The following is a 13,658-nucleotide window of genomic DNA, read 5'->3' as shown; positions in this document are numbered from 1 at the left end:
TTAATTTAAAAGTCTACAGTTTTTATCTGAGGTGCGCTTTTTAGGTTTTTTTTAGTGTGTGTGTGTGTGAACTAAATCATTTTTCTTTGCAAATCTAAAAATTGCTGAAACAATCTGATCTATAATGTAAACCAAGTGTATAAATTGTCTACCTTGCTCCAGAAGATTAGGTTTATGAACAAATTCTGCTTTAGATTTTGTCTTCGATCTCTTCTGTGATGTATATTCTGCAGCAATATACAACATTGTGAATCATGAATCAGTTTTTGATGGATTCAAACTCTGGAAATCACTCAACAGGAGGCAGTATTTGGTTTTGCAGCTTGGTGCTTGATCCCTTTCTGTTGATTACTAAGTATTTAGCTTTTTCATTCATACATATAAAAGGTGCTAACAGTGCACTCCAGAATTTGAAGTCCTGACATAGCATTTACTATTTAATGGCTTATTTTTATTTTTGCAGGGATAACACTCTACAGCCAACCATATGGAGGAGCCTTGCTGGATGAGGACAAAATGTGAGCAAACTCTTAAAATGTATAACAGCAGCAATGAGCAGACAGTTGAAACTATCAGTTAAATCAGAACACACATTGCATGGAATAGATGCTGTGACTTTATAGACACAATTCTGTTACACTGAGTGAAGTATTTTCTAGTACAGACTGTCTGTCAAGTCCACTGTTTATATCAAAAATGGTTGCATTATTTTGTAGAGAAAAATACTGAATTTATGCTGACTGTGTCAGGACAGTTTTAAACAGGTTAACTGCTTCAAATGATTGTCAAGTATTTAAATTTTAATTTTCCGTAGCAAAAGCATTGTTTTATTCAGACTTTAAACACACACTCTGCTCGGTAACTCTCGTATAGTTTTGTAACTTATCTTGTGCCCTGTTCTCTAATTAGATGTTGACAGTGCACATACATTTGGTCCTTGCTCATGGCAGGGGGGATGGAAAAAATGATCTTTAAGGTCCCTTCCAAGCAAAACCATTCTGTGACTCTATCGTATTTGCAAACACAATTAAAGGTCCTAATGTCTAGTGTTGTTTTGGTAAGAAGTTGGCCTAGAAAATGTTAGCATTTGAGGTTTTTTTCCCCATTGTGTTGTGTTTTCATTGTACCATTTTCCTTTTTAACCTAGAATGGAGAATGTTCGTCAGTGTGGGGTAGCACTGTGTATTATGCTGGGTTTTTCTATCCTAACCGCATCCATTGGAAGTACCATAGTGAAAGACAGAGTATCTGGCACAAAACGCTTGCAGCACATCACAGGCCTGGGTTACAAAACTTATTGGCTTGCTAACTTCTGCTGTGATATGGTATGTATTGTGTGGGGCAGCATGTGTTGAGGTGTAAAGTTTTAACTAGTTTGTCATAAATGAGCAAAAGGAGATATGGTCACAAGACACATGAATAAGATTTGAATTGAGCTGAGTAAGAGCTCTTGGCTGTCATGCTAACAAGCATTGGGACACCTTTACTACTTTAATACAGGTAGGGATTACATTCTTTGCTTCCCAAAGCTGAATTGTACAGTATTTGCTAGCTTTAGGCATGTACACTATTTTACAAATAAAAGTAAGTTGGCTAATCAACCTAGACAGAGAGAATCTTCCACACAGCAGCTCATAGCAGGAGTTTTTGTGCTTTTGGCAAAATCTTTCAGACTGGTGGAGAAAATCGAGGATAGTAGTCAGCTGTTTTAAGGGATGATTGTATTGTCTGTTGTTGTGGATAACATAAGAGGTACTTATAATTGCCATCTTTTATTTCTGGCAAGCATTGGAACAGGCTGTCCAAGGAAGTGGTCGAATTACCATCCTTGGAGGTATTTAAAAGATATGTAGAAGGGGCACTTAGGGACATGATTTAGTGACGGACTTGGAAATGCTGGATTAATGATTGGACTTGATGTTCTTAAGGTCCTTTCCAAATTAAATGATTCTATGGTACCCAGAGGTTTTTGGAACACTCTGTTTTCATTCAGATTATTCTAATTCTGAAACATTAGATCTTCACCCATCCATGTTTGAAATCAGAATTTTCACACTTGAGTAATCTTGAGGTAAGAGCACATTTCTTCAAATATTATTTACTTGCCCAGTCAATCTTGGTATTCTTTTTTTCTGATGTTTCAAATAAAAGGACTTGGTTAAAACCTCAGTCCTTCATCATTCAGTTTCTCCTTGTGCAGCAAAGTCAACTCCTCATTATTTTCTGCCAATCTCTCAAAACCTTCTCACAAATTCAAACAGTGCTGCATGATCAATCATGATCTGGGAAAGAACAGACACTGCTTTAAATACTAATTGTGCTGCAGATCATTTAGGGACACTGAACACATGAATATATGAACTGTCAAATTTTAAATCCCTCTACATATTTTAAGTATTACAGGCTGTCTCCTGTATTATGGGTAGCACAATCTTTACTAGGCCTGCAGAAGTATTTGATTTATGAAATTGCTCTCATGAGAATCAGGGTGTTCTTACTGTATTTATACAGGTGAATGGTATTCATTACTGTGTTCAACAAATGGAAAATGTGTAAGTGCTAAGAAAATTTACAGACAAATAGAGAGATTTTTTTCAGATTAAGCATGTGTCACTAGAGGGGCAAAATTAAAGTTTTGTTGTTTGGGTTTTTTCGTACATGCCCAATTTCTGTAATACACCAGGCTTTCAGGGTAAGATTTCTGATAGAATTTGATTTAAAGTTATTTATTTCTAGACAGAAGTCCCAGGTCTGTTGAAACATACTTTGTGACTTCTCTACCATATTTTTTAAACAGCTTCAGGATAACTGAAACATAAATCTGTGGAGTGATATATTATGATATTTGTATATGGCATTTAAAAGGTACACTGTGAATTAGATGAGGACATTACATTTGTCTACATTTTATTCCATTGCCCTTCTCTTAAAAAAAATGTCTGTCTTCCCAGTAGCAAAGAGGTAATGGCCTCTGGTTTAATTTGGAACAGGTTTTCATTATACCTCAGTATGAAAGCCCAATTTTAACAGTAAGAGTGTTGTTCTTTTACACTGAATATTTAGCTAGACATTGATTTGTTTCCTCTGTTGCAGTTGCATCTCAGAATCTAAGTTATATTAGGATAGCGCTGAATATTATATAAGCAGAAATGCAGGCAGTCATTGCCCTAATGAGCTCATATTCAATGCACAGAGCAGGCAGACACTGAGAACAGAACTGAGCACAGATTTTCGCATCTTGACACTGTTAGTTGGAAGCAGAACCCCTCTCTCTTGTATAGTTTCATATGAATCCCCTGTACCAATCCCATCCTGTCCCGTTTCACCCCCCCAAGTATTTGGTTACCAATATGTCAAGAGACTAAATAAACTGCTTTCCCTGTTGTCTAATGGCTGTAACTCTTCTGCATACTGTGTCCATTCCCAATAAAAGTTGTCATTTGCTTCATCAGCACACATTGTCCTTCATCCTAAGTGCAATCACACAACACCTACAGGATGGACAAAGGATCAGACTCAGCCAGCATGGGCAGGTCCTGCCTAACCAACCTGATCTCCTTTTATGACCAAGTGACCTGCCTGGTGGATGAAGGGAAGGCTGTAGATGTGGTCTATCTGGGCTTCAGCAAAGCCTTTGACACTGTCTCCCACAATATTCTCCTGAAAAAGCTGGCAGCCCATGGCTTGGACAGGGGCACTCTGTGCTGGGTTAGGAACTGGTTGGAGGGCGAGGCCCAGAGAGTGGTGGTGAACAGTGCTGCATCCAGTTGGTAGCCAGTCACTAGTGGTGTCCCCCAGGGATCAGTGTTGGGCCCAGTTCTGTTTAATATCTTTATTGATGATTTAGATGAGGGGACTGAGTCCACCATTAGCAAATTTGCAGATGACACCAAGTTGGTGGGGGGAGTGTTAATCTGCTGGAAGGCCGGAGGGCTCTGCAGAGGGACCTGGACAGACTGGCGAGTTGGGCTGATTCCAACGGGATGAGGTTCAACAAGACCAAGTGCCGTGTTCTGCACTTTGGCCACAACCACCCCATGCAGCGCTACAGGCTGGGCACAGAGTGGCTGGAGAGCAGCCAGGCGGAAAGGGACCTGGGAGTTTGGATTGACAGAAAGCGGAATGTGAGCCAGCAGTGTACCCAGGTGGCCAAGAAGACCAATGGCATCCTGGCCTGTATCAGGAAGTATGGTCAACAAGTCAAGGGAAGTGATTCGTCCCCTGTACTCAGCGCTGGTGAGGTCACACCTGGAGTACTGTGTCCAGTTCTGGGCCCCTCAGTTCAGGAAGGATATTGAGGTGCTGGAACAGGTCCAGAGAAGAGCAACAAGGCTGGTGAAGGCACTCGAGCACAGGTCCTATGAGAACACACTGAGGGAGCTGGGGTTGTTTAGCCTGGAGAAGAAGAGGCTCAGGGGAGACCTCATCACTCTCTACAACTCCCTGAAAGGAGGTTGTAACTGGGTGGGTGTCGGTCTCTTCTCCCAGGCAACCAGCAGTAGGACAAGAAGGCATGGTCTTAAGCTCTGCCAGGGGAAGTTTAGGTTAGATATTAGGAAGAAATTTTTTACAGAGAGAGTAATCAGACATTGGAATGGACTGCCCAGGGAGGTGGTGGATTTACCATCCCTGGAGTTTTTAAGATGTGACTGGATGTGGCACTTAATGCCATGGTCTAGTAACCACGACAGTATTGGATCAAGAGTTGGACTTGATGATCTCGGATGTCTTTTCCAACCCAGTTGATTCTATGATTCTATGATTAAAGTCCCTTTTAAAACTGTATCCTTACTATTCTCCTGTGACTGAAGCACTAATCAGTGAAACTGCTATTTCTGAAACCAAGCCTCTGTATTCAGAGTATAATTTGATGTTTTGGAGCAATAGCCCCACACAGACTCATTATGTGGAAGAGTTAGCTTGTTAAATGGATGTACTGGAAAGGTCAATAGAAATAGAATTAAGGGGAATATTCTGCATTTGGATTTTATCTTGTCAGGCTGTTTCATGTGTAGGGGGCAGTTTCACAGCAAGTGTGGACTATGAAGTCTCTGGTCTCTTCTGCCTATTCCTTCCTAATTTATAGTGTAATTATATTGCAAATATGGAAAAGTTGATTTGTATAGCCCTTCTATGCAAATTAAATGAAACCAGTAAGAGATGCCCACCTGCTCAATGTCTTTTTTTCTTTCTGTTGCTAGTTATTTTACATGGTTCCAGTCACCCTGTGTGTTGGTGTTATTAGTGCCTTCCAGCTATCAGCCTTCACTTTCCGGAAGAACTTGGTGGCCACTGTTCTCCTGCTGATACTCTTTGGGTATGTGATTGGAAATGCTACCGTGGAATTATAACTTCTAAGAAACAAACAGAAATCTTTAAACATAGTTTGCACCTGCTGCTGGATGCATGGTTTTCTGTCTTTAGAAATAATTATGATTCAGCAAAATATAGTGAGAAAACAAGCTGAAACAAGAGTTTGAAAGTTAAAAAGTAGAGGGAGATTTGCTTGCATGTTAAAAAAAAACCATTAAAAAATAAACGTACTGGAAATATCTCAGAGAATACTTGACCTTTGTAACAGTCATTTGCTATTAGAGATTGATTGTATATTATCGTCCAGAAAATGTGGGAATAATAACATAGGCCAGAATTTCAGTGCTTAGCTTTGAAAAATATCATCAAGAAGGTAAGATACGACTGTCTTTTATTACAGTTCTAACCATTTTCTGTAATTCAACATAGCTCCTGGAGTTTATATTTCCAATGAGAAGTCCTATGTGAAGTACCGGGCTAGTAGGAGCTTTGTCTCCACATAGTACTATGAGACTGGAAAGTTATATCATACTACCCTTTTGCTTAGTTTCATGTAAAAAAAAAAAAAAAAAGGACTTCTAAAAAGTGAAAATAACTCATTAAACAGGGAATTGATATATCTATTAACACAAGGTTGTTGAGCCCTGGGTTCAATCAAACTAATGGTCTATTCTGTTCCTTTATTTCTTCCTACATACAGTCCAAAGTGATGTGAGAAACGCTGAGGGTTACTAGTTACAGGAAAAGGCTTCTGAGAAGTTCCTTCCTTATCTCAAGCAACTGGTTGTGACTATCTTATAGGGAAATGATAATTTTACAAGACAGATGTTTAGATAATGAAATATAAGAAGTTCATGAGAGAATGATAGGGAAAGATAGTAGAAAGGACCTTCTGCAAGATCATGACATATTCTATTCCAGGAAGAGTCTCAGATAAATACTTCAAAAAACACCCTGATTTACTATATTGCATCTTAAAACTGTTTTCAAGGTTTTGTGCCTCCAGTCACTCATTCTTTGGAAAACTGTTTTGGTATCCTCAAAACTGGATCTATTCTTTGAAATTCCAGCCTATGTTTATTCAGAGCCATATTTCATAGTTCTCCTTCATCAAACATCTTTTGCAAGCCCAAACAAGCCAAGTTCTCTCTCATAAAAGGCCTTCCAAATTTCCTGGGTAATTCTATTTATAATTTTTCCTTATAACTAGTTTGAGCTCATTTCCTGGGCATGAATGGCCAGATTAGTATGAAATATTCTAGAACTCATGATCAGAGGTCATGATCTTGTAAATAACTTGTATGAAATATCCAAGGTTCGTATTTTTCTCCTCTCTATATCACTCTCAGGTATCACTCTCACTTCCTTTGTTCTGCACTTTGATCAAGTGATTCCTTCATATTACAGCCAGAAATTCTAATCAGCCTTATTGCAAAAAATTTACACTATTAAATCTCATCTTTTTCTTTTATTATCATTACAACTGTTGAATTCTTCTTGTGATCCAGTTGCTGTCACCCTAGTGAAGAATAAGCATCTATAGAAATCTTAGTCAAGCAGCAAATGAAACATACAATACAGATGTACATCTACTGAAAGCATGATGTTTTCTGTGCTATTATATAGGCTTTGGTCCTGCCCACAGTGTACTACCAAGTGCCAGTTATGCTGGCATTGTTTTAACCAAAAAAACCAAACTTTAACTTGAGTTAAAGTTTGGATATTTCAGGAGAAATAAGCATTGACTGAAAAGCTGGACTGTCTTTTTTTGTTGACTGCTGATGTTCCTTAATCAACCCTGTATAATCCCTCCTGTACTGATCAGCTTTGGCTGACATAACAGATACTGCAGTGATTTTTTAACAAGAAAGTCTATGTATTCAATGTGTATTAACGTGAATTAAAAATACAATAGCTGTCAATTGTAAGTTTAACACATCTCAAGGACAACGATAAAGTTCAGAGTTTCCAGTCTTCGTCTTCTGCCCTTTTCTTAGCCTAAAGACACAGTAAACATGATGAAGCCCATTGTGGTAATTTTATCCTTCCCCAGTACTGCTCATGTAACTCTCATTCATCTACATGCCATCATGCATTTTTTTCCCTTTTATAATGTCTCTTCAATGTAAATTTGTGCAGAATTTTTGATCCAGAATAAAGATAAAACCAGCTGTGTTATATAAAATAGGTAAATGGCGTGCCAGTAGGGGCTATGCTTGAAAGACTAATCAGCAGTTTCCTAGTGTTCTACCTTAACAGTGATTTTCTTTAAAAATATAATGATCTCTTAAATAAACTGCATTTTTTTCTCTTTTAGATGATAACAGATGTGTTTTATAGTCCAGACGCTTAAGCACTTTTGTCTAAAAAGTTCTCTCTTTGATATTATAAAATAATAAATTGCAACTGAAGCTGAAGGAAAAGAGGATAGAAATGTAGGTGTGACTGGCAACTACTTTGAAGGCTGCATTTGAACATTATATAACTTTAGTATTCTGAAAGTCTTACTCATTTCCTAGCAGCTATAAGCAAACAAATCAAATTTTGCTTTAATTTACAGCAGAGTAACAGCACTCTAAATCATGTCTCTTTCCTGAGCTGTTTCCAAGGATGGACTTGTATTTATGATATTGTAATTCAGAGCAACACTGAGAACAGTGATTTTGGTATGTGCATGAAGTGAACAAAAGATTGTGTTATTAAGACTGGCAACAGGACACTGAAAAGTATAGTGTGACCTTGAATACTTACGATATTCATTTGAGATCCAAACATTGAGTAATTTAACCTTTATTGTCCTGTAAACTGAGGATAACATCATTATTACTTCCCAGTTTGTTTCTTAAGGGAAAGGATTTTGACATTCTCCAATGCAAAAAAAGTTCATCTATAAAGTACAGAACACTGAATTCAAAAGGATCTTTCATGGCTTGTAATCTAAAGTGCTGTTTAATACAATGAAGAAGTCCATTCACTGATTTCTGGCTAGTTACTCTTGCATTGGGCTCACTATTAAAGCAGTTATATTAATATTATATAAGAAGTATTTACATATACACTACATATATACTTATCATCATGCAATGTTATGCACTGGTACCTATACTCCTGCAGTCTATACACTGCTGGTTTGATAGATATGTCTTGTGCTATGTTGAATGGAAAATAAATTTCCTTTACATGACATGCATATTCATCAGATTGCCTGGGCATTGTTTTAGTCTTTATAGAAGTCTCTTTATAAAAAATATAAATACTTCCTTTTGGATAGGTGTGATTTGACTTGTCAGAATAGACAGAGGGTGTCTTCCCCACTCGTTTAAAGATTTACATTGAAGGTAATGTAGCCATGGACGTGCTGTCTTATCCTCATTGTGCTATATTAACTGATAACCTGGTTTAGGTAATAGCATGGTCTGTAGGATATTTCATTTCTCAGATATCACTGGCACAGTTCCAGTTCAAGGACTATTGTTTTTTTCTTCTTTTTTTCCACCCTCTTTCTTTGCTCACTCCCTTCTTCCTCTTTCGTTCCTTTTTTCTTTTTATGAAAGCTTCTAAGGAAACCTGACTGCTCAGGATCCGTGATTTAAGTATTTGATTTTAATTCTATCTCTATGTTAACGAGCATGGGTTTGCAGTCATTCAGAAATCAGGATTGTGAGCTGTCTGGAATAGTAAAAGTAAATATCTGCAGTTGATATATGCAAAAATGGATCATATCTGCCCGTCACATGGCAGTGTCCATCTATGGAACCATAAGGTACTTTGATAAAGAAGACATATCCAAAATTTGTCCTTTTTTTTTTATCCATTGTTCAGAAGATTTGTTTGTATATCTTAAAAATAAGGAGTAAAAATTGTGGTTTTTTTCTAGTGTGATAACTGACTTTTTTTTTGGGAGGTGAGACAAAAAAATAAATTTTTTGACAATTTTTTTTTTAACTTTCAGATACGCAACTTTACCATGGATGTATCTTGTATCCAGATTCTTCTCAAGTTCAGATGTAGCTTTTATTTCTTATGTCTCCTCAAATTTTGTGTTTGGCCTTTGTACCATGCTGGTGACTCTCTTACCTCGTCTGTTAGCTATAATTTCCAAAGTGCAGGTCAGTATAAAATCCTTGATTTAACTTTTTCATAACTGAGATGTATGCACACACATACATGCATGGGTTTTTTTGAGTTTGTATATATGTATGTTTATACATATGCACAGATAAGATTTTTCCAGCAGAAAAACATACGTTTTTTAAAAACATTTATGATTTTTCTCTTCTGGTATACACTGCATTGCTTGTTACCATCTTGAATTTTAACTTCTCTATAACCAAAAAAAGCATGCTGTAATAATGGGAAAATGTCTTTAATTGAAACTTTGACATTTTCTAGACCATTAAGTTGTAATTGGCACATAACGGGAGCTGTTCTGCTCCATTAAATAGATTATATGCATTGTAAAATGTGTTTGAATAATATTGACACAAGAGATAAGCCGTGTATTCCTAGGATCAGTAATGCCCTGTATAAACAGTAATATGCATTCTCATTCCATATATGTAAGTTTTCATTAGTTGTAATGGTATTTAAACAACTTGATGGAGAGAAGAACCAAAATGTGTATGAATCTTCATGCATGTACAGGTCAAAAACTTGATGTTTGAAGTCAGATCTGGATTATGTGTTACTCGAGTTTGTCAGCAGATTTGGTGTTCATTTGGGTTTAAACTGGTGATTTATATTTGATAGTATTCAAATACTAAGATTTTAAGAAAATAGAATGATCATGGCCACATGTTTTGATGCTGTCTGTGAACCTCAACTAAGTTTAGAAACTCATGTCCACAGGCAGTCTAAAATACATTTAGTTATGAACCCTGCCCAGAAAATGGTTCACATTATGCATTTTAGAAATCAGTTCGCCTTGAGTGAGATTGAGATTTGAATGCTGTATCCAGCTTTGCAAGTGTGCTTATTGTGCTGTTGGCAGAAACTAAATTTCTGGTTTTTTTTGCTTGGTTTTCTTTGTTTTCTCTCCACCCATCCTTGCTGCATCTTAATACAGAGTTTTCAGAACATCTACAATATCCTCAAATGGGCATTCATCATATTCCCACAATTCTGCTTAGGCCAAGGTTTAATAGAGCTTTCGTACAACCAGATCAAGTTTGACCTCACCAGTAACTTTGGAATAGATTCATATGTGAGCCCTTTTGAGATGGATTTCCTGGGCTGGATTTTTGTGGAAATGGCCCTTCAGGGAACACTGCTACTTCTTTTACGTCTTTTCCTTCATTGGGATCTCCTCCAGAAGCAAAGGTGTGTTACCATTTTTATTCTGCTGTAGTGGAGATGGAACTGATTTTTGCAGAAAGAAAATGGTGGGTTCCTTTGAACACCTGAAGGTGAATAATTTTGATAACATGGTGTACCTAAATTAATGGAAACTACAAAACAAAATACTTATAATAGTTGCTGTTTCGCTCAAATTCTGATGAGAATTAATCACAAAGATGTAAGGGATTGTAACCAGGGAAATAAGAGTTATTCAGAGTTCAGCAGTGACCAATTTGCTATATGTGATTTATTATCATCTGTTTTAGGGGTCGTTGTTCAATTAACAACATGGTCAGCCCATCAGAAGATGTTGATGTAGAAATGGAGCGACAGCGACTCTTTGGTGGAAGAACTGGTAATGATGTGCTACTTCTGTACAACCTCAGGAAATGTTATGGAGGTTTCAGTAAAAAGAACACAGCTGTGGAAAACATAAGCTTGGGAATACCAAAGGGAGAGGTAAAGAGGTCTTTTTGTTCCCTTGTATAAAGTAACACTTCATTCTGACCAATTGTTTGAACATCCTCAGTGTGTCTACTGTGAAAGATCTGTAGATAGCAGCAGAACAACTTCAATTGGAGTAATTTCTGAAAATCAATTACTGGATAAAAGTAGAAACTCAGATGGTGTTTAAGAAGAAACTGTTTATTTTTTGGGTTACAAATTCATCCGAGTCTTAATTTTTTCGTCTTGTCTTTATTAAGTTATTTTGTTATCAGCTAACACAAAAAATGAGGAGGTAGCACAACACCACAATGTTCAAAGAGAAAGCAAAGAATATCTAATTCAATTGTAAACTGTGGACTGAATCCTAAATTTGTCACCAAGGAACACTTTTAGTTTCCATGCTGAAATCCTCATGTTATATTTTAATATAGCATATAACATGCTAATATGCTATTTTAATAAACTCAAATTTAGCATTAAATGGCATTTGAGTTTGTGTTTTGGGGGGTTTTCCATTATGTTTATGCTTATGGGAATTACAGATAATAATTTCAAAACTGCTGAACAGGAAAAGACCTTTCTTAGTTGCTAATAGCAAATTAGAAGATATGAGAAACTGGAGTATGGCAGCCCAGGCCCAGTGACATCTGACTAGTTATTGATCAGCTGTTGGGTAATTGAGGTAACCAGGAGGATATTATTGATCATTAAAGCCTATCTATCAATAAGAAAGTTTATGAAACAAGTATTTCAAAAGTTGTGAAGAACTAGGTGTAGACTTAATATGAATCCTGTGACAGTTGAAGCATAAATTCATTGCAGATAGGGGCCTTAAATAAGTGTTCAGAGTGAGTGTGTCTCTTGGCTGTCTTGTATTTATTTACTTGTACTGAGAGAAGCACCTCATGAGAAGCTGAGAATTATTAACTCTATGGACTGGTGATCAGGGCTCTCAAATAGGACCCGAGATCCTCAGGTACAAATGTAGTGTTTACAAATAATATGGATAAATTAGTTACTGGGCAGAGTTTTAAGTGGAGGGCTATAATCCTAAATAAGTCACTTTTAGATACTAGGGGGTAATCAAAATATTATATATATGGGGTTTTTTAAAACTGATTTTCTGTGGGAAAGGGAGTTTACACATATGATATATCCATGTACAGTATCTTATAGACATATGATAGAAACTGAGAAAAGGGGGAACTGTTGACGAATTAATATTACTTACTTTATTCAGCATAGCAGATTAATTGCTCCTGCTCCTTTTTTTTTGTTGAGTTTGTTTTGGGTTTTTTTTCCTATTTTTTTATCTCTGATAGTGTTTTGGACTCCTGGGAACAAATGGAGCTGGAAAAAGCACAACATTTAAGATGCTGACTGGAGATATCATCCCATCTGCAGGACGTGCTGTTATTCGGACTCCTACTGGGTAAATAACAAGAGTTTGATCAGAATAGTGCTAATTGATAATGCCAATGATTAAAGACTCAGCACGTCTTCAGTCCTTTATACTGTACTCTAAGGACCTGTTTTGTTCCCTTTTAAATGTCTATTGCTTTATTGCTGTTAAGTCTCTGCATTTTAGCATTATTTAATTCTGTTTGAATGCTCTGTCAATTGAGAACAAACTTGCACGGTAGCAAAAGAGTAGACTCTAAGAAACCTTAACACACATCCTTTTAAAACTGTAAAAAAAAGACCTTAACATACAGTATATTCAGATGCATGGACATATATCCCCCATAGTAGTGCTGCCCTGAAAGGTTTCCAGGCTTAGGCTGATGAGCAGTGCTTCAGGTGGGTACTTTTAAAATGTTTTCTTACACTTATGCACTTCAGAGACTTTAATTAATTACTTGATCAATATGCTATGTAATTAGGATAAAAGGCAGTGTTGGTGAGATTGAGGCTAACTTCAATGGAGTAATAAATGAATAATGGACTTTGGGTTAGATGTAACCAATATTTATCATTTTTCCCAACAAAATTGGAGGGGAAGTAAAGTTATTTTTTTTGGTCAGTAGTAAAATGCATATGTATATATAAAAATGTATTTTGGGTGAGTTCAGTTTTAAAACTTCTCTTTTCCTAGATGATGTACATTTCAAAACATGTTTTTGGACAAGGAGAGGTCAAGAGTTTAATTAAGAAATTTTAAAAAGAAGAATTTTTCAATTTCTAAAATGGCAAGTTACTTTCGTTTAGAAATTCCATGTTTTCATAGGTTGGTATTTTCTCACTTCTCTACGAAAATAATGATCAGCAGATTTAACTTCAAAGAGTAAATAGTTTCAGTCATTGCAAACTTCCATTTTATGAAAGTTTTACACTTATTTTGAAATGGACAGCATCACCACATAATTTTACTTCACTGTGTTTTTTCATGATCTTTTACAGTAAATCATCAAAAAATTATTAATCATAAAGCAGGAATGATTTTAAAAAAAAAGGAATTTTAGGAAAATTATTCTTAGAATAAAAAATTATGTGCGTGAACCTTTACAAGGATTAGAGAGAATTTTAGATAGTTGTTTTCATTCATAATTTCCCAGAACAGA

At 36.4% G+C, this 13,658-nt stretch overlaps 1 protein-coding gene across 1 annotated transcript in view; it reads left to right on the top strand.

Moving 5' to 3' along the window:
* Positions 1 to 13,658, top strand: part of ABCA13 (ATP binding cassette subfamily A member 13) — a 172,296-nt gene that overhangs the window by 114,964 nt on the left and 43,674 nt on the right. Inside the window, exons 42-48 of the mRNA XM_027643860.1 lie at positions 464 to 518; positions 1,148 to 1,325; positions 5,202 to 5,317; positions 9,266 to 9,422; positions 10,379 to 10,632; positions 10,917 to 11,109; positions 12,420 to 12,529. Of these exons, the coding sequence (XP_027499661.1) occupies positions 464 to 518; positions 1,148 to 1,325; positions 5,202 to 5,317; positions 9,266 to 9,422; positions 10,379 to 10,632; positions 10,917 to 11,109; positions 12,420 to 12,529 (1,063 nt within the window). The remainder of the gene's footprint in view (positions 1 to 463; positions 519 to 1,147; positions 1,326 to 5,201; positions 5,318 to 9,265; positions 9,423 to 10,378; positions 10,633 to 10,916; positions 11,110 to 12,419; positions 12,530 to 13,658) is intronic.

Source organism: Corapipo altera, unplaced genomic scaffold (genome assembly GCF_003945725.1).
Source record: "Corapipo altera isolate COAL_440 unplaced genomic scaffold, ASM394572v1 24b, whole genome shotgun sequence".
Lineage (NCBI taxonomy): Eukaryota > Metazoa > Chordata > Aves > Passeriformes > Pipridae > Corapipo > Corapipo altera.
This window is presented reverse-complemented; position numbering and strand designations above follow the sequence as displayed.